Source organism: Triturus cristatus, chromosome 3_2, assembly GCF_964204655.1.
Source record: "Triturus cristatus chromosome 3_2, aTriCri1.1, whole genome shotgun sequence".
Taxonomy (NCBI): Eukaryota; Metazoa; Chordata; class Amphibia; order Caudata; family Salamandridae; genus Triturus; species Triturus cristatus.
Genome location: NC_140584.1, coordinates 1168206572 through 1168233306, shown reverse-complemented (window position 1 = coordinate 1168233306; position 26735 = coordinate 1168206572). Strand labels below are relative to the sequence as shown.

Below are 26735 nucleotides of genomic sequence, written 5' to 3'. Positions count from 1 at the left end.
ATCATCTATGGAAAAGCGCGGTATACTGACGGACAGTGTAATTGTCGCATTGATTAACATTTGATGGCACATTTTAATTAAATTATTTTAGATGTAACTCAAACTGCAATTCTTTGAAATCTACATGCACATGCTCTTTGTTAAAACATCTGTGTTAAAAATTAGCCTTGTCTGTATGCCATAGTGCGTGCAAATTCCACATAAAAATAACATTTTAATTGATGGAGTATATGCTTTTAGACCATGGATCATCATCATATGTATATTTTGATTGTATTTATGTATAGTAAATCTATCAAGTGTTGACTTGTAAGGCATATAGCTGAAAGAATAACATTCTATTCTGTTCTTGATTCACATGACTGAATAATTCTTCAACATGAGACTGGGGCCCTTGGCAGTCAGTGCTAACATAGCAACATTTCAATACATAACAAGACATTGAAAAGAAAGGGAAAAAGATTCATAGGCCACCATTAGCAGATCCACTTCATGATATGACCTGAGGGTTCCAAGCCTGACCTGGGGAAGAGTTCAAGCATGGGAATGTATGGGCTAGTGCTGTAGAACCGATGGCTCACCTGTTTAGAAGCCCTGCAGCATGTGTGAATAGGGGAATCCTAAGGTGAGAATATACGCCTGAATAGAGGTCCACAGTAAGAAGAATGTACAGAGAAACTGATCAGTAAAGCCGAGGGTATGTTTGGGAGCTGTGCAAGGTGGGGCAAGTGGGTTTGTGTATGGTGGCTGGTAAGCGGGGCTGGCCATCACAATCTAGACATGCTACTACTTGAATGACCAACTCCTGCCCCACCAGGAGGTCAGCACAACATGCACTGAGGCTCATAGCATGCAGACCCTTAGCAGGTACCTACAGGTGGACGTATCCTTTCCAGTCTTCCTGGACTGGTACCAGATGGTCATGCAGTCATCCTGGAGTTTAAAGGTCCGATGCCTCTTCCAATACTTGTTTTTTACCTTCCGCATCATTGTCCCAACCATCATACGCTGCAGGTTCTCGTCCAACTGGAGGCCTGCAAAAAAAGAGGCACAGAGGGTATTGAGAGGCGTGGGGAATTCACATCTTGAGGCCAGCAGCAAAAAGAAGCACAGGGGATAGTGAGAGGCATGGGGAAATCACACGTTGAGGCCAGCAATAAAAAGGGGCTCAGTGGAGTGAGGGGCATGAGAAATCACTCTTTGAGAGCAACAAAAAAAGAGGCACAGAGGGTAGTGAGAGGCATGGGAAATCACTCTTTGAGAGCAACAACAAAAGAGGCACAGAGGGTAGTGAGAGGCATGGGAAATCACTCTTTGAGAGCAGCAACAAAAAGAGGCACAGAGGGTAGTGAGAGGCATGGGAAATCACTCTTTGAGAGCAGCAACAAAAGAGGCACAGAGGGTAGTGAGAGGCATGAGAAATCACTCTCTGAGAGCAGCAACAAAAGAGGCACAGAGGGCAGTGAGAGGCATGGGAAATCACACCTTGAGAGCAGCAACAAAAATAGGCACAGAGGGTAGTGAGAGGCATGGGAAATCACACCTTGAGAGCAGCAACAAAAAGAGGCACAGAGGGTAGTGAGAGGCATGGGAAATCACACCTTGAGAGCAGCAACAAAAAGAGGCACAGAGGGTAGTGAGAGGCATAGGAAATCACACCTGAGGCCAGCAATAAAAAGAGGCCCATAGGAGTGAGAGGCATGAGATATCACACCTTGAGAGCAGCAACAAAAAGAGGCACAGAGGGTAGTGAGAGGGATGGGGAAATCACACCTTGAGGCCAGCAATAAAAAGAGGCCCAGGGGAGTGAGAGGCCTGGGATATCACACCTTGAGGCCAGCAGCAAAAAGAGGCACAGGGAGTGGTGAGAGGCATGGGAAATCACACCTTGAGGCCAGCAACAAAAAAGAGGCACAGAGGGTAGTGAGAGGGATGGGGAAATCACACCTTGAGGCCAGCAACAAAAAGAGGCACAGAGGGTGGTGAGAGGCATGGGGAAATCACACCTTGTGGCCAGCAACAAAAAGAGGCACAGAGGGTGGTGAAAGGCATGGGAAAACACTTTGAGCCTAGCAATAAAAAGAGGCACAGAGGGTAGTGAGAGACATGAGGAAATCACACCTTGAGGCCAGCAGCAAAAAGAGGCACAGCGGGTTGTGAGAGGCATAGGAATTCACATCTTGAGGCCAGCAACAAAAAGAGGTACAGGGTTAGTGAGAGGCATCAGGAGTCCCACCTCGAGGCCAGCAACAAAAAGAGGCACAGAGGGTAGTGAGAGAAATGGGGAAATCACACCTTGAGGCCAGCAACAAAAAGAGGCACAGAGGGTAGTGAGATGCATGGGGAAATCACACCTTAAGGCCAGCAACAACAAGAGGCACAGAGGGTAGTGAGAGGCATGGGGAAATCACACCTTGAGGCTAGCAACAAAAAGAGGCACACAAAGTAGTGAGAGGCATGGGAAATCATACCTTGAGACCAGCAACAAAAAGAGGCACAGGGGATAGTGAGAGGCAGGGGGAATCACACCTTGAGGCCAGCAACAAAAAGAGGCACAGAGGGTAGTGAGAGGCATGGGGAAATCATACCTTGAGGCCAGCAACAAAAAGAGGCACAGAGGGTGGTGAGAGGCATGGGCAAATCATACCTTGAGGCCAGCATCAAACAGAGGCACAGGGGATAGTGAGAGGCAGGGGGAATCACACCTTGAGGCCAGCAACAAACAGAGGCACAGAGGGTAGTGAGAGGCATGGGAAAATCATACCTTGAGGCCAGCATCAAACAGAGGCACAGGGGGTAGTGAGAGGCATGGGAAATCACACCTTGAGGCCAGCAACAAAAAGAGGCACAGAGGGTAGTGAGAGGCATAGACGTTCACACTTTGGTGTTAAATATAAAGGTGAAGGAGGTATGCAATGACAAGTGATACAGAGCACTGCAGGGACAAGGAAAGAAATAAGACAACCATGCCTGGAGTCTTCCAATGACAAAAGAGAAAGATCACTCATTTTATGAGGAAACATCACCTGAAGGACTGTAACGACAAGAGTCAAAGAGCGCAGTGAAAGGAAAGAGGAGGCCACAGCTGGAGGCCTGCAACAACAAAAGACACAGAGCACAGCTGTTAGAGGAAAAGGAAACAGAAGGTCACACCTGGAGGCATGCAACAATAGGAGCTATAGAGCACTCGTATCAGTAGAGCAGTCAGAAGATTGGAAAGACCCACTCCATGGACTGCAACAGAGATATTAGGAGATTCGAAGCAACAACAATAGATGGAGAGAGCTGTCTGTTAAAAGGCGAGGAGTCAGAGGAAGTGCGGAAATCCATGGGGCTGTTTGTCTGACAAGACTCACAGACACATAAGTCACAAAACTGTTACTAAAGGAATAACAGGCCTTCAACAACAACAAACACAGAGGGCAGCCACTGAGACAAAGTAAGAGAAATTTCCTTATGATCTGCAGTGATGAGAGCCAAGCAGTACAGCTGTGCTATCTGGAGAGCAATGCAAGCAACTGCAAGAACCCTGGAGGCCAATTGGACCAACACCTAATTCTGTGTAGAACAAGTTACTTACCTTCGGTAACACCTTATCTGGTAGAGACTATATCTAGCCACTGATCCCTTATCTTAGAATTTCCTCAGATATTAGACTAGATCGGGAAGATATTTTGTGAGCCGTACCCCTGTGCACCACTAGGTGGTGTCGATCGGCTCTGCGTCTGTCATCGCCATCGTACTCACTATAAATCACATTGCAGTACCTAAATAGGTGCCACAAAGCTGCCCTGACGTCAGTTACTTTTCACGACTTTCCACTCCAGAAGTGTGGAGCCATGAAGAACACAGACCGCTGGCGTATCAAAACTAGGGAGCGGCGGTCGGTGCAGGTAAATGCTTCGGGGCAGAGTGGGGGGGAATGTCGACAGGGGATGGAATAGGATTGATTTATTTATTTTTCCCTATTCCCTCATCTGTCAACTCCCTCCCACCCCGCCACTGCTCCACCGCGCTTACCTGCACTGACCACCGCTGAAACTAGGGCCCTGAAAGGGGTCATCATTGTCCCTAGAAATCCATTCGCAGAGGATGGGTGGGCTTATAAGGAACCTGCAGCTAGATATAGTCTCTACTAGATAAGGTGTTACCAAAGTAACTTGTTCATCTGATAGAAACTTCTATCTGCAGATTCCTTACCCTAGAATAGATACCGACGTATGCCATCCCCGGAGGTGGGTCTGTGGACCAATTTCAAACGAGAAAGTCCTTTAGGACCGAACAGGCAAAGTACCCATCCCTGCAGACCTGACTGTCCAGACAGTAATGTTTGGTGAACATGTGCAGGGAAGCCTACTTTGCTGCCTGGTAGTTATCCAGGACCGGACCTCCGGGTGCAAACGCAGTGCTTGTCACTATGGCCCTGATGGAATGAGCCCGTAAACCTTCAGGAGTTTGCTTCTTGGCCAGTGTGTTGCAGATGTTGATGCAGAGAATGACCCACCTGGAGGTGGACAGTTACTGCACAGCAGAACCTTTCTTTGCAACAACATACCCCACCATGAGTTGGTCGTCCACCTGTAACTCTCTGGTGTGGTTAAGATAGAACGACAGCAATCTTTTTATGTCCAGAAGGTGGAGTTACTCCTCTTCCTTAGAGGGATGTGGTTAGAAGGAAGGCAAGGTGATAGATTGGCCTACATGAAAAGGAGTGACCACTTTTGGTAGAAAGGAAGCCCTTGTGTGTAGCACCACTTTGTCAGGTTAGACTGAGAGGTAAGGCGGCTTAGATGATGAGGCCTGCAGCTCACTCACTCTGTGGGCAGATGTAATTGCCACACGAAAGGCTCTTATCAAGGTGATAAACCTAGGTTACAATTATGTAGAGGCTCGAAAGGAGCACACATCAAAAAGTTAAAACCAAATGAAGGTTCCACTAAAGCATAATGAATGGTGAAGGAGGCAAGAGATGAGTAAGACCCTCGAGGAACCTATGTACACTAGGGGATTTGAACAAAGAGGGTTGATCAGGTAACCGGATGAAGGCAGAAATGACAGACCTATAGCCCTAAGAGTGCCCAGAGCAGATCTCTACTAGGCAAGAGAAAGAATGAAAAAGCAGAACCTCAGAAAAAGGGGCAGAAAGCATATCAACACATTTAGCTGCATACCATGACACAATCTTTTCCAATGGCAGACGCACACCGTCTTGGTGGAGGGATGCATGGCTGCCAAGATGCCATTACAGACTTCGGGAGGAAGGTCAAAAGCTGTTAACTGCTGCCACTCAATCTCCACACAAAAAGGCGGATAGTGGACTGGTTTGAGTTTGAGTGAGCCAAGGGGCAGCCTGAGTGGAAGATCAATGGCCATGCTCAGTAGCTCGGGATACCAGACTCTCCATGCCCAGTCCGGAGCCACAAGGATGACCTGGGCCCGGTCATTCTTGATCTTCTTGAGAACTCTGGATAGGAGTGGTATGAGCGGAAAGGCGTACAGGAGGCCTGAGCTCTACTCAAGACAAAAAGAGTCCCAAGCAAGTGTCGCCTTGGAAACTCCAGTGTGCAGACATGCTGACATTGCATGTTCTCTGCAGTGTTGAACAAATCTAACCAAGGTTCTCCCCACTGCTGAAAACGACCTTGCACCACCTCCGGATGAAGATGCCATTCGTGATTCACAAGGCATCTTTGGCTGAATTTATCCTTTCTAGCATTCAGAGAACCTGCCAGATGTTGACCACTAGAGCTATGCCTTGGCATTCCACCAATGTTCAGAGATGCAGGGCCTCTCGACAAAGGGTCCATGACCCCAACTGTCTTGTTTGTTGCTGTACCACATGGCGGTGGTGTTGTCTGTGAACACTTTTAGCAGCCTTCCCTTAATGGAGGGTAGAAAGGTTTTCAATGCTAGTCGGATAGCACAGAGCCTGCATATACTATCAGGCATCTGTCACCAGCAGGATGCAGGAAGCTATTAGGCCCAGCAGCCTCAGAGTCAATCTCACTGAAACCCAAGAAAGAAGCTGAAACATCAATATCATAGCCTGAATATCCTGGACTCGCCACTCAGGAGGATAAGCCCGAAACTGCACTGTGTCCAGAACAGCTCTGATGAAAGGAAGCGTCTGAGAGGGAGTCCAGTGTGACTTCGGCATGTTGATAGTGAACACCAGTGAGAGCAAAAGGTCCACTGTAGTCTGAAGGTGGGAGACGGCAGCCTGGGGCAAGTCTGCTTTCCGGCTGCCAGTCGTCAAGGTAGGGGAAGACTGACACCCCTGACCTATGCAGATGAGCTGCAACCACCGCCATCACCTTGGTGAACACCAACAGAGGGCTTGTAAGACCAAAAGGTAGTATGGTGAACTGAAAGTGCTTGCGACCCACCATAAACTGCAGATAGTGACGGTAAACAGGCAGAATGGGAATATGAAAATAAGTGTCCTGCAAATCTAACGCTACCATCCAGTCTCCTTGGTACAGGGCCGACATGACTCGAGCTAATGCGAGCATTTGGAATTTCTCCTTTTTGAGGAAGAGGTTAAGAGTTCCAAGATGACGAAAGCCCTTGTCCTTTTTGGGAACAAGAAAGGAGCAGCAATAACAACCATAGACCACTTCTGGCACCGAAACCGCTCAATGGCTCCCTTGGCCAAGAGAGCCGTGACCTGCTTGCGGAGAACAGACAGATGATCCTCTGTCAGCCAATCGTGAAAGGGTTGCATGGGGTGAGGGGTAGTCTCAAAGGGAAGGTAGTAGCCCCTTCGGATAATCTGTAAAGCCCACCTGCCCGATGTTATGGTGAAGCCCCTCTGGCTCTGTGTCGGAGTCAGGAATGATGATAGGTACAGTGCCGCCATGCGACCCCAGGGAAATTGTAGTCTGAACGAGCTCTGTGGAAGGTCAAAATTACTCAACCAGCGCCGTTCCAAATCCAGGAATGGATCCATGGGGCCCCACCAGAGCCAGGGTAGGAGCTGCCAGTGCAGAACCAAAAGTGGCCCCCTCGAGTGTCACAAGGCCCGAAGAAGCGTCGTATGGGTCAGACCACCCAAAAATGAGGAGTGAAGCCTCATAGAACTCTCTTAACTGGACAGGGGTTGCTTCGGCCTTCTAAAATTCTGGAAGGTGCGGAGGCATAGGTAACAGAGAACGAGACCTGGAGCGCCAAGGTTCACTCGCCTCGAATAAGACTTCTGCCCACAAATGATCCTCGTACCTTCCCCCGACCAGGATCTTGAATGCCGCGGATCGCATGCCGGGCCACTAGCAGCTTCAGGACTGCTCCCTCAAAGCCTTTGGAGTCAGGGCCCAGCAATCGGAGCACACCTGGGTGTTGTGGTCACGTTGCAAACATCAAAGGCACATGAGGTACGGGTCCGTCACCAACAAGGTCCCAGTGACAGGTGCCACAGGGCTTAAAACCCAACTTTGCGTGAGGACTTCTTCGACACACCAGGAAGTAACCTCACAAGAAGTCGACAAACCGTCGGAAAAACGCCTGTCAAACAGTGACAGATGGGTAGCTCTTCTCCAGATCAACGCTAGCTGACATGGAAAGAAAAGGACTGATGTCAGAGCACCTGGGTGGCTCCTATATAGGTACCACAACATCATTTCTGGCATGGACAACACCGATGACGGAAGTGGAGCCAAACGATGAAACCTACCGGCGCTCAGGGGTACTGCTCACAAAAAATATTCTGAATCCAGTCCAATATCTGGTGAAATTCTAAAGTAAGGAATCTGCTGTTAGAAATCTGTATAAGATAGAACCCATGTGGGAACACATTGATGAGAGCCAATGAGCACTGCAGGGTAGTACTTGGAGACCTTTCATGAGGAGAGGCCTCAAGGGCTGAGGAAAGGTGCGACACCACACGGAGGAACTCAGTGTGACCAATATAAGGCACAGATCTTCGGAAGTGGAGAGCATACGTGTGACACCGCATTGAGATGGCTGTATGTGGATATAACAAGAAACTAACCTGAAGAAACTGTTTATGATTAATATTTTTCATCGAATCTTGATGAATGCCCTTCTTGATGAAACATATTTTATTGTAGGTTTTTTTTCATTTAAAGAGGGGATTCCCCATTCTTACCCCTCTCTCTTCTTTTGTCTTTTCTTTCACTTTATCTTTTTATGAGTGTTGGGGTTCCCCTGGTTAACTCCCCCTTTTTCTTCTTTCTTTTCTTTCTCTTTGCCAGTGCATCTTGTGCGCATGGGAAGCCGTTTGAAAATCTTGCCGAGAATTCTGTGACTGTGAAAGCAGGATGCGATCACAGTGTTGACCTGTTTATTCATAGTGAGATTGTCATCTAGGATGGTACTTAGGTTTCTGGTGTGGTCTATAGGGGTGGGTCCGATTTGGGCTGACCACCAGGAGGAGTCCCCTCGAGAGCTCCTGAATCTGAATATCAGGATCTCCATTTTGTCCGTGTTGAGGTTTAGGCAGTTCTCCCTCATCCAGTTGGCCACGTTGGTAATGCAGACAGTGAGGTTAGTCCTGATGGTGGTGTTTTCATCAGTAAAGGAGAGGATGAGCAGTGGGTCATCGGGGTAGGAGACAACGTTGATGTTGTGGGCTCTTATGATGTGGGTGAGGGGTGCCATGCACACATTGAAGAAGATCAGGCCGAGGAAGGATCCTTGGGGAACTCCGAAGATGAGCTTCTTGGATTCTGAGGTATACGAGGGGAGTCTGACTCATTGTATTCTGTCTGAGAGGAGGAAAGCAATCCAGCTTAGGGCGGGTCCTTGAATTCCTGAGTCATGAAGTCTAGAGATGAGGGTGCTGTGGGATACAGTGTTGCAGGCTGCTGATAGGTCAAGGAGAATAAGGGCAGCAGTTTCCCCTCTGTCCATGATGGTCCGGATGTTGTCTGTTGCTGCAAAGAGGACGGTTTCCATGCTGTTGTTGATGCAGAACCCTGACTGAGTGATGTCCAGGAGGTGGTGCTGTTCTAGGTGCGAGGAGAGTTGCCTGTTGATCTCTTTCTCCTTGACTTTGGATGAGAATGTTCGGAGTGAGATGGGTCTGTAATTGCTCTGAGTTCCTCTGGGTTTGCCGAAGGTTTCTTCAGGACAGCTTTGACCTCTGAGTAGCTTCCAGTAAGGATTGAGGTGTTGAACATGGTGGTGAGGTTGGCAGTGATCAATGTTCTTCCCAAGTTGTAGATGTAGTGAGGGCAGGGGTCAGTGGGGGCCCCTGAATGGATGGTCTTTATAATACTAGTGGTGTTTTCTGTAGTGAGGGGGCTCCAGTTCATTAGTTGATGAGGCACGTCTTTATTTACCCTTTGCCTTTAGTGACTGAATTGTTTACTTGCCTCTCTAGTTTAAAAGGTATGCCAGTTCCTCTCATACAGGTTCTTCACTCTATCCAGGCGGTACATGGAAGGTGCATCTGTGTGCTTGGTAAGCATGTGAAAGAGTGAACATTGAATGTGTGTCCCATGGTTGACTGCACAGTATGTGTAAATGGTTCACAAAATGGAAGCAATAGAGAGCCTACTGGACAGTGATGTGAGTTGTAGGAATCCCACAGAACATTTGTGATATGCTTTGAGATGTCGCATGCTCTTTTCAAAGAAAGGGAAGGAGGCGTTGGCTCCTTTTGAGGTGTGAGGACAGTTCCTACCCCTTTCTGTCCCATTCTTCCAACTGGAGTGGTACAGACCCTTTTTTTGTAGAAGACTAGTGGAGAAGGCCCCACTCCTTTTGTGCCATTTGTCTTATAAGCCCCTTCCTGAAAATTTACACAGGTTGAACCTTTTTGTCGTCACACATTCATCAAGAATAGTACCGGTGGAACAACCTACTTGGCTCCCGTGTAACCAGCCATGCAACACCGGTCCCCATGTAACGAGCAACTCACGTGGAATGGCTGGTTATATGGGGGGCCAAGTCGATTGTCCCACAGGTACTACTCTTGACAAATGTGTGACTACAGAGGGTACCACCTCTGACCAGACCATCATACAATAATGCTGAGAATTTCGAGAAACATATGTTTACAACAGTTGTCAATTGAGGAGATTTGTTCACTGAGCACCTCACATTCTATTGAGATAGAAATTATTTACGAAGACAGGGATCCCACTTGCCCTGATGAATGCACCTGACAATGATTGGCAATAGAGAGAGCTGAAACATTCTGTCTTAGTATGGATGTAAGGGTCATTGCCACTAACCATCTTACATTGATTGTTTTTAGGTATTTTTAATTGATCTGGATCCCTTCCTTATCTAGGAAAACTGTTATTAAGACTCCCTCTTATAGAGGTTGAGTCCATGCTTGTAATATCATCTTACCATGGTGGGATGAGTTTGCTGAGGATGAACATGCCACAATAAGTGGGCGAGGAATCATCATCCAATGTAACTGGAACTTCTAGATTGGTTAGGCCCTCGGTGGCAAAAGCAGTTAGGTTTACCTGACTCATAGCACTGATTGATTGTAAGCACAAATTGGACTTCTATATATTGCAAGCCTATGCCACAACAATAAAAGGAAAAATATAACCATACAATCCGCTAAACATGCCAGCCACATACTTGCAATAAAACAAGTATATTATCTTGGAGCGTTCTGCATGAAGTGAAGCATGAGGCTTGATGTCACCTCGTATTGTGCCTTCATTTTCAAGGGCAGGCATTAGCAAAGAAACTGCACTGGCATCTGAGACCAACCACCTGGCACAGGAAGAGCTGCCCATTTAACTGCACAGCTTTGCAGACCATCACTTAATGAATGCTGGCAACCACCAGAGGATCAATGGATTAGTAAGAATCCTTGTATTTGCTGCATGCTGACGCTGTTCCAATGCTCTGCACCAAAGGTGCTGGAAAGGTCTCTGTTGAGTGCAGCAATCGTGGACCTGGCTGCTCCCATGAGAACACAATGTAGAAGGGGGGACCGGGAGCTAATTGGAAAAGGGAGGTCCACTACCGATGCGCACAATGAATAACTTGGTAATTACTAGGGGGTTACTGTTCCTAATGGAGAAAGAAGGCGAGTGAATGTAACTCACAGTGAAGGCTGGATACCAATGAAGGTGTCATGCTTCATCATCAGGCGTGTGCTCCTCGTGGGGGTGGCACTTCTGTCCCCCACGGGCCCCGCGAGATGGCTCTTTTTCGGAGATCTTTTCAGGAGTGATGCCGCAGTTGTGCTTGCGGGTGTGTGGGTCTAAAAGCTGTGTCAGTGAGCTAAAATTACCCCCTCGGTACCCAGAAATTGAACTTTATTCAGGGGTCCAGGTGGTAAGATTAAAAGCAAGGGATGTGGAGGCCCTCTTTCAAACAAATATTGTAGAGAAGTGAGTATTATCTTGTTGCTCTCTTATCCGTAAGTGTAAGTGCTGGTGATATTGAGGTTAGGTCAACATGTTTCGTTCTAAAACTTGGTCGCTAGTGGATCCCGTTGTGCTTCTTCAGGACCGTGGTGTGGTATAAGATAATAAAACTAGGAATCAGAGACAGCAACACTCTATATTCCTATTGTACCTAGAGTCAGGTTTTTAGGTGCCAATGTGCCTATTTGAACGTCCGATAGGCGTTCCAGATTCCAACCCCTTAATTAGTAAAGATTGGCCTCCTCAGCTAAACCATGCGGTAATTGAGAAGTACACTGTGCTCCTCCTGAGATGCAGCCCGTTACCGGCCCCACCGCTGATTGGTTTGCCAGTATCCTAGCTGATGAGGGGGTGATGCCTCGAAACCGGTCCCAAGAAGCTTGTTTCTGGTACAGGGAGGTCCTAGCTTGGCTGTTCGGGCTGGACTGCTCCCATGAGGAACAGGGTCAAGACTGATTTGCATATGGTTGGGTCCAAATTGAGGTGGCGTAGTGAGCAAAAGAAAGATAGATTAAACACAGATCTTTGTGACTGGGGGTAAATGTTTGCATTATTCAATATTCCGGTCATCATTTGTTCCTTTTGCTATTGTCACCCTAAGTGGAAAGGGTATGTCCAGACGTGGGTCTCATGCTTGGATTCAAGCTATCCTGGCTGATAAATTGTGATTCCCTGAAACGGGTCCCATGATGTTTCTTTCCGGTTCAGGGAGGAACTGGCTTGGCAGGTCAGGCTAGACTGTTCCCATGAGGCACAGAGTCAAGACTGATTTGCATAGGGCTGGGTCCAAACTGGGGTGGCGAAGTGAGCTAAAGAACGATGGATTTAACCTAGATCTTTATGACTGGGGATGAATGTTTTCATTGCTCAGCATTCTGTTCATCATTTGTTCCTTTTGCGTCAATCATCCGCCTGGCAATGATTGGTTTTATATTCATCTGAAACTGTCCTGGATAGGTCTTTTTATTCATCCCTGAAGCCGTGTTTCACAAGTACCCAGGGGGCGTAACAGGCATGTGAATCCACCTACTGCACCCCAGGCCCTTTGATATTACAGAAGGGGCTACAGATGCTTGCACAGCCTATTATGTAATACAGATTGTGCTGGCACAGTCTAATGGAGGCGTTCCATCATTTGCATGGAGGCCTTGCCCCAAACAAGCATGGGGACGCTTTGCACCCTCGCCGTATTATAGAATCAGCCACAGATGCCACTGAGCGGTCAAGGGGATGCATTTATTGTGCACATCAATGAGGTGTGTTCCACTGAAGGTGCCCCCCCTTAAAAGTGGGGAAAGGGGGTCCCATCAACCTCCTAGATATCCCACTGTAGGCAGTTGTAGTCACACGTTGCACTCGCTTGTAAAGGGATCTCTGACACACTTTGAAGTGCAGACCAGTTGCCGCCTTGAAACAACCGGTCCGCCTTTCACTAACAGGCTGACCCCATGACAGGCTCAAAGTTACGCCTGCTCTGAGGGCAGCACATTCACTGTAATAAGGTCACTGAAGAGACCTGCACCCGGTGAAAGGTGTGATGTGGCTCGGACTATAATGTGCGCCCTAAACATAACGAGGCACTGGACTAGTACAAGCATTTTCAGCACTCAAAACTAAATTTGCTTCCTGGAGTGATCCCCATACACTGGAAAAAATCAGTTTTTTCTGCCAATTGCAGTAAATTTGGCTATAGAACCACTATGGGCCAGATTCTCAGAGTTTTAAGAGTTAGAAATCTACACCATTCGATTTACTGATATGTTTGAAGTAAATTTCCAGCTTTTACAAGATTCATAAAAAAAATCCCTTTAACATTTTGGAAATTATGAGAGTAGTATATTTCCAGTTTTTCAGTTCAAAAATATAATCTAGCTGATTTTCCAGTAGGGAGAATATCTACGACAACCGCTAAAATTGTGCATTTTCAAAAAAAAAAAAAAAATCCTTGTTGAGAACCCTATTATCCTACATTTATGTTAGATATTGGTATTGCCTTCACTGTCCCACCTTGGAAGCTCAGTGAGCTAAGGAGCCACAATACCACGAGGTGCTATGAAACCAGCAAGTAGGCGCCTCTCCACCTCCTTTGAACCTATGACAGGAAAGAGAAATGTACAGTCTATCTTCCTGGACCCTGGTCTACAAGAGCAGGTACCCCAGGTAAAAGGGGTGGGGCACAGGAGGTACAGGTGTGGCTACAATGAGTATGTATGACTAAGGCTGCACATATGAGGCTGCAGATAGGTATATGAAGCCAAAAGGTTAGTGCTGTGGGGTTTCCTTAAGGAATATGATGTCTCACCTGAGTATGAGGTTATGCCATGGAGTATGAGGTTATCTCTGATAACCTCATGCCTCATCTGGACACACAAGGCTATACCTGCTCTTATACCTTTACACAGGAAATGTCTATCTGCACCTCACCGCATTGAACTATATATCTGCATAAAAGGCTGACTTGGGCATACGTGTATAGGTGGAAGGCCTGTGAAAATGAGTCTACCCTTAGATATATATTTGTATATATTTAGATGAGGCTGCCCTGTACCTATCTGACTGTTCCTGACCATATAAGACTAAACTGCCCAACATAAGACTGTACCGGGAATATGACGCATGGCCCTTGGCATAAGATGAATGAGGCTTGGCATATGGATGTTCTGCCTTTAGCATCTAAGCTCACACCTGGTCTTCTGAGGATGTAACTGGGCGCCTGTGGTTATGTCTGTGCATTTCAGGAGGTAACTGGATAGTGAGGCTCTGCCTGGGAATGTTGAGAATATGGCTGAGTATTTCAGGCTAAGTTTGGGCATTTCAGGGTATGAAAGGGTACATTATGGTTGCAACTTGGCATTTGGCACCCTGGTTGGACATTTGATGGATTATCTTGGGCTTTGGAGGCTGTGCCCGGCATTGCGTTTGGGTTGTACCTGCGCGTTTGATGTTGTGCCTGACTGAGGGACTGACTGACACTTCTGTAGGACCCTCCCCCCAACTGAGCTTCCTTTGAGGAAGCGCATGGGCAAACGATGCAGCTTGAGCAGTTCAGGCTGAAATGTGGCTTTTGTCACTAGGTACATGAGGTTTTACTCCTATGATGACTGTAAAAGGGCTCTGACGCTGCACCCCTAGGATATCATGGTGGCACCGCAGCATACTGTGGCCTAACCCCGCTAACATACAGCTTGTGACCAAAAGAAATCTTATATCCATTGGTAACATATTTTGTGGGATTAGTCGTGCATGTATTTTACTCTTTTTACAACTCACTAGACAGCTTTCGCTGTCAATTAATAGACCTATTGTTACATAGACGTTTACACATACTTAGAGTGGGCTCTTTACTTGTATCATTAAGTGATGTGATCATGGGGGTGTGATGTCACTCTGTTCGGCGACCTGATGTCACTGGTTAGTGTGTAGTGAGCCATTACAAAAATGGGGTGACCCAGTAAATTAAGGACCTGGGTGAAATCTTGATACAAAAGACAATGGTCCTAAATTAATGATTCAAACAAAGTGGCAAAGGCACTTACATGAGTTAATTGATCTGCTAAGTCATGAGCTGGAAAAAACAATTATAGAAAGCTCACAATGTTCAATCTAACATTTGAATATGAACCACAACATCCAAAATTATAAATCACCAAATCTTTACTTCATTTGGACAATTCAATTACAATTTTTAATACAGTGTTAGACTCAAGGTTGCTCCAGAGGGAACGTGCAATAGGTGCAAGTGCTAAGGAGTGAGTATAAGAGGAAAAAGAGTAATAGAGCATAGTTGTGAAAGATATTCTTTGAATTCACAGAAGTGAACGGTTCATAATTCACCGTCACTAACAAAACCTGGTCACGTACACAATTTACAGCAATTCATGTTACATGATTATTTAGAGACAATTCAATTGTCTGGCACGAGAAAAATTGACGTGTCCCAGGTAGGAGGGGGGGCGTCGACGTTTCGACCCGACTAAGGGGCCTGGAGGGAGATTTGAACCTCGCCCATGCGGGTCTTCATCAGGAAATAGGGGTCTTTTAGATCTTTGTCTGGACCTGCTAATACCTGAATAGGTATTATGAGAACCCTCAATCACGTATTTTTGATGGTATTGGCGGTGTATCTTGGTTCTCCGCCTTATGAATACGTGTCAGCATTATCATTGGGTCTCTTGTGTGTAATGCTTCCTCCACCCGGAGGGAACCGCTAATTCGCAGTAGTGATCAGAAATATTGGTGCAAAGAAGGTGCAAAATAAAGTGATAAGTTGACGTTAAAAATGTCTTACCGACACTGCCCTCAAAAAGCAAAATTTATTCTGTCAGGTGTGTTGGTAGACTCTTAAAAATTAAAAATAGTGGTGCAGTAGGTCAAATTATGTAACCACAGCACATTTTGGTGTCCAAAACAAAAATGGTCGACATGTTTCTGCCCCTCTAGTGCCCCTGGAGGGGGTCGTTGGGCATTCTTCAGGACCTAGTGAATGTGTGAACCGGTGGTATCCAGTTCAAAAAAGAAGAGAAGTTTATGATTGTTTCCATAAACTATCAGTATCTTAAGGTTATTCTTTTCCTACAGAAAGGAAGAACAAATAAAAAATAAAATAAAAGAGACAAAACAATGAAATGCACACCAATCTAGGTGTTTATAAAGCAGATATCTTTGTAAAAATGGCAATTCTTTAAAATACTGTACTGTAAAGCAATGTCAAAAATGGCAAATCTTCACTGTATTCAGAGAGAGCGATCATGAAAGTTCGTATCTGTTACTATTTAAGTTGAGCACAGAGAGTTGGGTGCGAGGGGAGATAGTATCTGGGATATAGATCTCGCTATCACAATTGAAGTTATTGCGGTGGAGTGGTCTTGAACTGTTCAAGTGGAATATTCAGCATCAGAATAACACGTCACATCGTAGTTTTCTAGTAGAGACTATTAATCATATAAGCGGTATGTTTACAAACTTTAAATATCCCTTAGTACTTGGAGACAGAAAAAGGAAACGAAACAGAAACATTGTGAGTTACCTTTGGCGCATCCGTGTTGCGGCTGCTGCCTTGCCACCGTAAGCGCGTAGCCTGTGATAAAAAGAAACGGGATAGGGTAGGGATGGGTAGGGGTTGGGAGGTTTGAAATACCGTGTAATAGTTGAAGGCTGCAGGGCTGGTTGCCGTTTACAGGATTCTTCTTTCGTACCTCCTTTGCGGGCTATGCACAACTTGTGCTGACGCTGGCTTGCAGGGCTCGTACTGAACGAGATCCCGTGTTCTTGCCGTTTTGTACTCTCGTGATAAAGGTCGAGGAGGGACTATACAAGTCATCGAGGAAGGACTCACTTTGTGTGTGACGTGTTTTGTGCAATAAAGTAAGGCTCTTATTTGAAAAAGTGAATAGAAATATATAAAAAGAGCTTGGTTTTAATGTATAGGTGTTTTGTGTGTAATGGTAATGTATTTATACGCTTCATTTCCTGACGACGAAGCGTTTAGAAATTACATCGGATAGATATAGTTATCTCGTTGAGTTAAAAAAGGGGAAGCAAGTTGAGGTCAATGCTTATTTTTGTCGTGTAAATCAGAATATTGTCCATCGCATCATAGGTACAAGATGAAAGTATGTCAGGCTTAGTTCAGGAAGGACTCCTCACGTTGCAGTTGTAGAGGGTCAAGATCTGTCAGAAAAGTTATTTGAAACTTAACCAGGGTATATTATCGTTCAGTCCTTTAGTATCTGTACATAGACGGTGTACCCATCTTTGTTCTCTTTCAAATAGGATTTTTTCAGCATTAGTCTTTGATCCTAGTAGTGTTTCAATTACAATCCATTTCAAATCATCCACTGAGTGTTTTTGTTCAATGTAATGTCTGCTCATCTTTGTGGTTTCTCGTTTACATTTTACATTACTCCTATGTTCGCAAATTCTTACTTTTATTTTCCTGCATGACATACCGATGTATCTTAGGTTACAAGGACACGTGATCATGTAGATGACGAAGGATGTATTGCAGTTTGTGTGTTGTCTTATGGTCCACTTGAGGTTTGGTGTTAGTTGGATAGTCTTTGTTGATGTAGTTAGATGACATACTGAGCACTGTCCACATGGGTAATGACCTGTGACTGGTTGTAAGTCCCACAGGGTGTTGATCGTTTTTGGGGGGGGAAGGGGTGGTCGTGTATGTACCAAGATATCTTTTATATTCCTTGTCCTTCTGTTGGCAAACCTGGGTTTGTGCCATTTCAAAGTACCTGAGGTCAAGATCCGCCAATTTTTGTTGATTATTTTCTTTACAGCATTGCTTGCTGTACTGTAGGTTGTCACGCATGTAGGTGTATCATCTGTAGGATCTCTTTGCATTGTTTCCAGTAGACAATACCTTGGCTGATTTCTCGCCCTTTTTTTGCATTTTGATATTATTTTGGTTGGATAGTCTCGTTTGAGAAGCTTTTGGCTGAGGTCGTTTGCTTGCTTTTTGTATTCCGTTAAATCACTGCAGTTACGCTTCAGCCTTAAGAACTGGCTGTATGGTAGGTTTTCTTTTAACGGACGAGGATGAAAACTGTTAAATGATAATAGACTGTTTCTGGCAGTCGGTTTGAAGAAAGTCCGTGTCTTGATAGTGTCTTCTTCAATGTAAATCGTGAGATCTAAGAAATCCAGCTGTGTGTCATTAGCTGTATAAGTGAATCTCAAACATTCATCTTGTTCGTTCATCCATTGGTGAAACTTCCTCAGGCTTTCTTGATCACCTTCCCAAATCACTATGATGTCATCAATGTATCGTTTCCAAAAACGGATGTTAGTTTGATATGGATTCCTTGCATTTTGTATATAGATTTTTTCAAAAGTGCTTCCGTATAGTCCCGCTACACTCGGCGCAAATGTGCTCCCCATAGATGTTCCGTGTCGCTGATGGTATAGTTTCCCTTCGTACTCGAAGTAGTTCTCGGTGAGCGCCAGGGTGCAGCATTGTAATACAAAATGTCGTGGGGTCTGGTATGTCCAGTTTTGATCAAAAAGTATTGTTTCGAGGGTTTCGAGAGTTTTCTGCTGAGGCAGGCTGGTGTACAAACTCTCTACATCAAAACCTGCCAGGAGCATTGTTTTTGAAGTGTAATTTTCATTTTTCAGAAGATTCAATAGATCACGTGTATCCTTCAGGTAAGTTGGTGTCTGTTGAACCAAAGGCTTTAAAAAATGGTCCGCAAATTGTGAAAGAGGCTCTAGGACAGATCCAATGCCTGACACAATTGGGCGGCCTGGGGGTGGTCTCCTCTCTTTATGTATTTTAGGGAGAGAATAGAAGTATGGTATTCTTGGGGATGTAGTCTTCAGGAAATCTGCTTCGTTCTGTGATATCCACCTGTTGGTTTCGGCTTCTTCTACCATGATCTTGATTGTTTGTTGTAGTCTTGCAGTGGGATCTGTTGTAATAATAGTGTAGAATTTCTCGTCGGATAGTAGGTTCAGGCATTGTTGATTGTAGCCTTCCTTACTTATTAAGACGATTCCTCCTCCCTTGTCTGCTGGTTTTATTATCATGTCTTTGGCATTTTTCAAGGTTTCCAGAGCTTGTTTTTCAGCTCTTGTCAAATTCATGAATGGTTTTCTTGTTGATTCTGTCAGTTCACCGATTTCCTTCATTATGGCTTGTTCAAATGTCTGGAGCTCAATGGGAACTTGATGATTTAGTGGGCAGAAGGTGGATTTGAGGCGTAATGATGTATCACCTTCTTTTTTCTCAGTATCTTTATTCGAGAAAAAGGCTTTGAGTTTTAACTTTCTACAAAATTCAGCGGCTTCACATTTTATCTTGAAGACATCTAGGTTCGGGGTTGGTACATACCCGAGTCCTTTATTAAGCACCTTTTCTTGTGCCTCCGTCAGGATTGTATCCGTTAAATTGATTACGAGCGAGTCGTGCTCGTTCCTGGTTTCTCCTTGGACATGTTGGACATGCTCCTGGTTTGGACTTGTCTTTCTTGGTCTGTCCACGTCACTCCTTTTCTTCGTCCTCTCTGGTTCATCTGACCACGTCCTAAAAAAGACGGTTGTTGCATGTATGGTCCTAGATAGTGTCCCATTGGTGGAGGCCCTGAAGTAAACGGATTCATCCAACCTTGAAAGTTCGGTGTGTATGGTTGGAAGGGGAGTGGTTGTTGGTTGCCGTATTGAGGAGTACGCCAGAAATTTGGTCTCCGCTGTTGTTGGCGTCTGTAGGTGCCTCGGTTCCTTCTCGGTTGTCTTGTCTCTACATTGTTCCAGTCGGAACTGTCAATTGATGTTCCGCTTGTATCGGTATCGGACTGATAATCTGGTATTTCATAATCTTCTTTGCTATATGGGTGCATTTTCTCCATGGAGAAGCGTTTGAGATCTTTTCCCAATTTCTGTATTTTGTTGTTAGTGATGTACTCCTTGGTCTCATTCATGTCTTTATTGATTTCCTCAAGTCTTTTTTTATAGATTGATAGTTGAACCATGTTCTTAATTTTGGTTTCATATAGTTGAATTTTGATAGTTAGAGCATCTGTCAGTCTTGTGGCTGTTTTTATTATTAACACAAGGTAGTCTCTTGTGCACTTCCACGAAATCGCAGACCAGTCCTTACGGAATGCTAGATCTTTTAGAAAAATTCGTGGTGCATTATGTACCCAGAGGCCCTTAGGGGCTGCATTAGCTCGCAAATATTCAGTCATTATGACGCCGTGGATAGCAGTCCTTACTTGCTCCTTTTTCAGCTCAGAGAGTTCTTCCCAGTCTGTATTTTGTTCCAATGTTTGTGTGAGGTCGCTGTTCTGAAGTAGTGATGGTAAAGAAAGAATTGCATTTATTTCATCTGCCGAGTAACTTAAACCCAGGTTTTCAGCCATGGTTGATTAAGTAGGTTCGAGGTTTGTATCTAGAAAAGTTATGTTAGTAAGCAAAGTTATTGGTTCCTTTGCAGGCAGGTAACTGACTCCGCGCTGGACCGCGAGGACGTCCTCGCGGTCCAGCGCGGAGTCAGTTACCTGCGCGTTGAGAGATTTCTACACACCGATTAACTCGGCGTTCGTTCAATTCTGAACCTGATCAACTAAAGAGGTTCTTACCCCGCTGAGAGAAGAAACCAGACAACCGACCCCTAAATCATGAGGGACGTCTGGAACTATTACCTCACATGCCCCTAACCATAACGGGCCCCTGATAATTCAGGCACCCTCTTGCGTCTAGGAGTCACTCAGGTTGCCCTTCTGGTCCTAATGAAGACCCGCATGGGCGAGGTTCAAATCTCCCTCCAGGCCCCTTAGTCGGGTCGAAACGTCGACGCCCCCCCCTCCTACCTGGGACACGTCAATTTTTCTCGTGCCAGACAATTGAATTGTCTCTAAATAATCATGTAACATGAATTGCTGTAAATTGTGTACGTGACCAGGTTTTGTTAGTGACGGTGAATTATGAACCATTCACTTCTGTGAATTCAAAGAATATCTTTCACAACTATGCTCTATTACTCTTTTTCCTCTTATACTCACTCCTTAGCACTTGCACCTATTGCACGTTCCCTCTGGAGCAACCTTGAGTCTAACACTGTATTAAAAATTGTAATTGAATTGTCCAAATGAAGTAAAGATTTGGTGATTTATAATTTTGGATGTTGTGGTTCATATTCAAATGTTAGATTGAACATTGTGAGCTTTCTATAATTGTTTTTTCCAGCTCATGACTTAGCAGATCAATTAACTCATGTAAGTGCCTTAGTGGGTAGTGAAGCAGTAAGTATGCAGTTCCTATGGGGGTAGTCTAGAGGATCATGGGAAGACGGGATTCCAGGTAAGAGAGGGAAGGAAGGGAGGGGAGAGCTCCAATAAGGAGCAAGGGCCCTCGCACACCCGAGAGGTGTCATGCTTCATCATAGGGCAGCTCCTCGTTGGGCCGGTGCTGCAATGTCCAACGGGCCTTACAGAGGGCTCTTTGCCGGAAGTCATGTTGTTTGCCAGGAGGCCCTAGACGATGGGGTGGTGAGGCAAGTATGTAGTGAGTAGAGTGGGTGTCAAAGTGAGTCTAAAAATAGCTATGAGTGTCCGAAGAATCTTTATTCACAGGACACTGATGCTATGGTTAAAAGCTGACTAGGAGAGTCATGGCTGGAAAGGAAAATTAAACCTGCTGCAGCCCAGTGTGTGAGGTGAGAGGCGAAACGTGTATGAAAGGTTGACATGTTTCATGCCTTGATTCTCCTAATGGATGAGTGGCATTTCATCAGGAACGGGATGAAGAAGAATCCTAATCTACTCTAAAGTGTTGGGGACGGTCAAGAGGATGCCCTAAGGAGTAACGTCCCTGTGTAATGGATTCATCAGAAATCCAGAGGAAAGGGGAGGAGGGTGAGAGAAATATCTTCCTTCTGGCAAGACCTAGAAGGTAATGTAGTTGATCCCCAGCCTGGACGTCCGAATTTACCGCAGCACTGGCGGGAGTGAATCACGGCTAAGTAGGGGTTCCTACTCGTGGGGAGGATCCTCCCAGGTGTCCGGACGTGGGTAGGTCAGGTCATACTGCAAGCAGAATTGACTGGCATGCTCTTCTTTCACAGGCGCCTCTTATGTCTGAAATAATGCATCTGTGTCTGCCAGACACCACAGGAGGAGGTCGCTGCCTGCTCCCAGCAGAGAGGCAGAACAAGGAGGAGAGGGCAAGGGGAGAAGGGTAGAGGTCCCGCCGTTGCTAAAGTTATGTTAAAGTAGCCTTGTAAATGTGTGTGCGTATGGGCCCCTCTCTATGATAAATGCAGACCTAAAGATCCTTGGTGGCATACTGGCGGCTCGCCTGCTGGGCCACCTTTCGACATTAATATATATGGATCAATGCAGATTTATCCCAAAACGGAATACCTTCTGTAATCTGAGGTGCTTTTCGCATGCTTATCTCTCTCCGCAGCTGTTGGGTGATCCCTATGCCCTAGCATTTCTAGACATCGAACAAGCGTTCGACTTGATAGACTGGGGCTACCTCTGGCTGGTGCTCGAAAATGTGGGACTCAGTCCCAAATACATATAATAGATTAAACTACTGAATACGAACCTGAGCACCAGAGTGCGGATGGTCGGGACACTCTCAGACAGTTTCCAATTGAATAGAGGCACTCGACAGGGGTGACCACTGTCGCCGCTCCTGTTTGCTCTGGCAACGGAGCGAGTGGAAGACGTGCTGCGTTGGGTGTGCGGTCCATGGGAAATCACAGTGGGGGAGACCACACACTTGGTTTCCCTATATGCTAATGACACACTGGTCTATCTGAGACAACCAAAGTATTCGGTATCCATACTATAGAATGCAATGCGCAAATTCATGGGGTCTAAGGACTCTATGTCAACTGAATAAAGTGTAGTCTGTTCCCACTGGGGGCGCTGGGTGCGACACCGAACGAAATACTTGCAGACGTCAAACTCCGCTAGGAGACTGAAAATGTGAAATACTTTTGGAATGGCTCTCATCTTCTCAAAGATGGATTACTGCAATGCCTTATATTTAGGTACCCTTAAACACCTGACAAAGAAACTGCAGTCCTTGCGGAACGCGGCAGCAAGAACGCAGCTGAAGGTCCCTAAGTTTGCACCAATATCTCACCTAATGCACGGCCTGCACTGGCTCCCGGTGGAAAAAAGGATTACTTTCAAGGCTCTGTGTGTAATGTACAAGGCCCTCTACAGGGCTGGCCCTACCTACTTTCAGGATCGGTTCTCCTGGTACACTCCCAGCAGGAACCTCAGACCGAGCTCTGCACGAATGATTACTGTCCCAAGAATAAACAAAGTAAAATGGGGTGGAAAAATGTTCTCTTACTATGGAACTCCTTGCCTTTTGCTTTACCCTCGCAGCCCACCATGCGGCAATTCAGAAAACAGTTGTAGACCTGGCCGTTTACTCAATAGATCAAGGAGCTTGCCAGATGTGTCTATCTGGCAGGAGGTCTCCTTGGTCTCAGCTGTGCAGCGGGCTAAGACATGTTCGGGTATTGCGCGCTCTATACAATTATTTATTTTCATTTCATGAAGGTTGCCCACATGGAACAGGCAGTTTTAGACCTTAAAGTGGTAAAGGGACTGCGAGCCACAGTCTGGTTCTGGAGGGACCTACCCCTGTCCTTGATGAGCAGAATTGCACTAGGTAAGACGGTTGTGCTGCCGCTGTGCCTATACACCTTGCAAGGTGCCTTTTACAACATTCCTCACTTTTACTTCCCTGAAATTGATAGTCTTATTATAGTTTTGCTGTGGGTGAATAAGCGGAGGCGTGTTGAGGACATGGAGAAAAGGGGGCCTAGAAGTCCCAAACATGGATGTGTATTACATGGCGGCGCCCTTACAGCATGCCGTCCACTGGCCGGACCCAGAGGATAACTGGAAACAAAGCTACTGGGGTCTCCTATGATGCAACATCACTGCCTGTTTTGTTGATGGGAGGAAAGACAATGCCACCGGGCACACCACATGTCGCGTATCAGGTAAGCAAGCTCTGAAAAATGGTGGTCACAAGAGTGATACGCCGAGCACTGTATGCCCTGGACATGTTGATAAGGGTTCCACAACCGTTCGTTAAGATAACTGCGGCTATGTCGGTTCATAAATGGAAAGGTGGAGGGGCTGCGACGCACTGGGCGACTTATATCCTGAAGTTTATTGTGAGATAGAATGCTATCAAGTCCTTTGCACTGGGGACTGGCCAATACCTGCATTATGCAAAGATCTCTGCCATGGCACACAAGTATTGGCTGCGCTTCCCGGAGGCGCCGCCACACACCCAGACGTTGGCACTGATGGGGGGGGGGAGCGACGATTGATTTCCAATGTGTATCGAGCATTGAGAGACCAACTCCCAGTTCTGTCACTCTGAATATATGAAAAATGGGAGGAGGTGGTTTAGGAGCCCATCACTGCCAAAGACTGGAAACGGGTAGATGCTGGGGTCAGGATGGTTAATTCTAATGCCCGCTTCAAAATGATACAAAGCAACTACGTACCCCAGACTTATCTTTCCCCCAGAACACTGCATATTATTTATGATGACTGAGTGGCTTGCTGCTCTAGAGGCAAATTTCCTACATGTTGTGTGGTCTTGTCCTTCACTGGCACCTTACTGGCAGGTGACGATAGAGCAACTGAACAGAGCTACCTAATGCGAAATCCAACCTCGTCAGAGGCCCCGACCCCTTTCTCTGCCACTCCGAAAAGGGGTCTCCTGGTGCACTACTGGTTGGGAGATTAAGTCCCCTTGACTGTTTAGGGCCGTTGGGGCCAGGAACCCCTATTGTTGCTTAAAGTAAGTCCTCCATAGCAGGATTGCGTAGACCTCGTCGGAGGCCCCAACCCCTGTCTCACCCATACTGCAAAGGGGCCTCCTGGTGCACTACTGGTTGGGGGATGAAGTCCTCTTGGCTGTTGAAGGTCATTGGGGGTCAAGAACCCCTATTGTTGCCACAAAAAGTCCCCCACAGTGGGATTTCTGAGACCTCATCGGAGGCCCGCCCCCTTTCTCAACCACTCTTGAAAGGGGCCTCCTAGTAGACTGCTGCTTGGGGGATGAAGTCTAGGGGTGGGCACACCAGTAAACTCTTTTTGCTCAACTCTGAGTTCCATGCGGAGCGCAGAATGGCAAAACTCCAAAAATCTACCGGCAGAGTGGAGTTTACCACCCAGCCCCATCAGAGACCCACTCAAAGACCCACTCAGACACTCATATACCCACCTACAGTCCCACTTATACTCTCTCACACCTACTTATAAGCCTACTCAGACACTCATACACCTACTGAGATATTCATGCACTCACTCACACACTTAGGTCCTGATTACGATGTCAGGCGATCGTATCGGCCTGGAAACCCCCCACCATAGGCCGCCAGTTCCGACCATACAAATAGGATATGACTGCCCATAAGGTGGTCGGAAACATCCATTTTGCTGTGGCAGCTTGTGTGGCGGGCGGAAAAGGCCCGCAGCACAAGCTGCAATAGCATAATGTATGTTTGTAAGCATCCCTGCACCGTGTGGCAGGCACCTCACAGTGCCAGCCACATGGTGCAGGGAAGTTTAGGGGGACACAGGCCCTTTTGTGGAGGGCCGGGGGAAAGGTCCCTTCTAGGGGCCCCTAAGACACTTTCCGACATGCTTTTCATGTCGGAAAGGCTGACACGAAATGGCTGTCGTAAAGTGCCGTCAAATCCTAATAGTGGAACTGAGCCAGGCTCTGCCGTCATTAGGGAACAATGGTGGGTTCTGACAAACCGGCGTGCTCCTTGACCCTGTCGGAAGTGCCGTGGACGGTGCCTCTGCCCGATGCCTCCGCCTGCCGCATCATAATGTGGCAGGCGGACCGCAATGTCAGATGTCGGGCGGACTGCAACCGATGGTAGGTCAGGTGCAGTGCGCCTGACATCATAATCCGGCCCTTTGTGTCAAAGGTTAGTGGATGCAGTTAGGAAATACAATTTTAAAAACCTTACAAAATCACTTAAAAAAACAATGGTTAAATGGACATTATAGTTAAGAAATAGAATTTTAAAAAACATAGAAATTCAGTGAAAAAAGCAAAGGTACAAGGATGTTTGGTTAGCAAATAGAAAACAAAACGTAGAAATTCACTGGAAAAAACAAAGGTTACAGGGCAGTTATAGTTAGGCTCAGATTTAACTCATACACAACCAGTGAAATTCAGCAGTTATTGTTACCTGAGCTAACTTTAACTCACTCCCCCGCAATGCAATGCTTATAACCTCACATATTACATCATTCATGACATGGCCAATGACATCACTGATGACACCATCCAGTGTTTTCTAAAAGTTTTTGTGTGTCAAACATATATACTAAGGTATCACAAAAGTTAAATCAGTATACTTTGTGTACTAATGAGTGATTCCTTTTTTTAACATAGTTTATGCGAGTCTCTATGTGACTGTGTGTATCCATGTGTGAGTGGGTGTCTGAGTGACTGTACAGGTTGAGAGTGCATGTGAGGGTGTGTGAGTCGCTATTTGACCTTCAGAAGTACAAACTTCACAGCTCAGCTGGTAACTCCCTTGCAATACCACTCAAAAAGAATATATCTTTGTCATCAGGACGCTTCAAGTGATTATCTTAATTGAAGCCAATGCTAGCTTCCAAGCACCCTTCACATTTGCAGATTGACGAGTTGCACACATTTACATTTCTTTCATGCAAGCAGGCATCCCAGCAAGAAGGCTTGTTTAGCTGTCTGCCCTTCCCTCATTTGCACAGCACAGGAGACTACCTGCCTTACATTTCATCTGAGGCATTTTAGTTCTCGAAATTAACCACTCCGGGGCGGTTGTCTTTTCCAAAAAAGTATGGGAGCCGTATTGGGCAAATTTATAAA

General features: G+C 46.0%; 1 protein-coding gene across 1 annotated transcript in view; it reads right to left on the bottom strand.

The window, feature by feature from the left end:
• PLCD4 (phospholipase C delta 4) overlaps positions 1-26735 on the bottom strand; it is a 514626-nt gene that overhangs the window by 288572 nt on the left and 199319 nt on the right. The window contains exons 3-4 of the mRNA XM_085650039.1: positions 3027-3093; positions 876-1034 (exon numbers count right to left, since the gene is read on the bottom strand). Coding sequence (XP_085506165.1) covers positions 876-1034; positions 3027-3093 — 226 coding nt within the window. The remainder of the gene's footprint in view (positions 1-875; positions 1035-3026; positions 3094-26735) is intronic.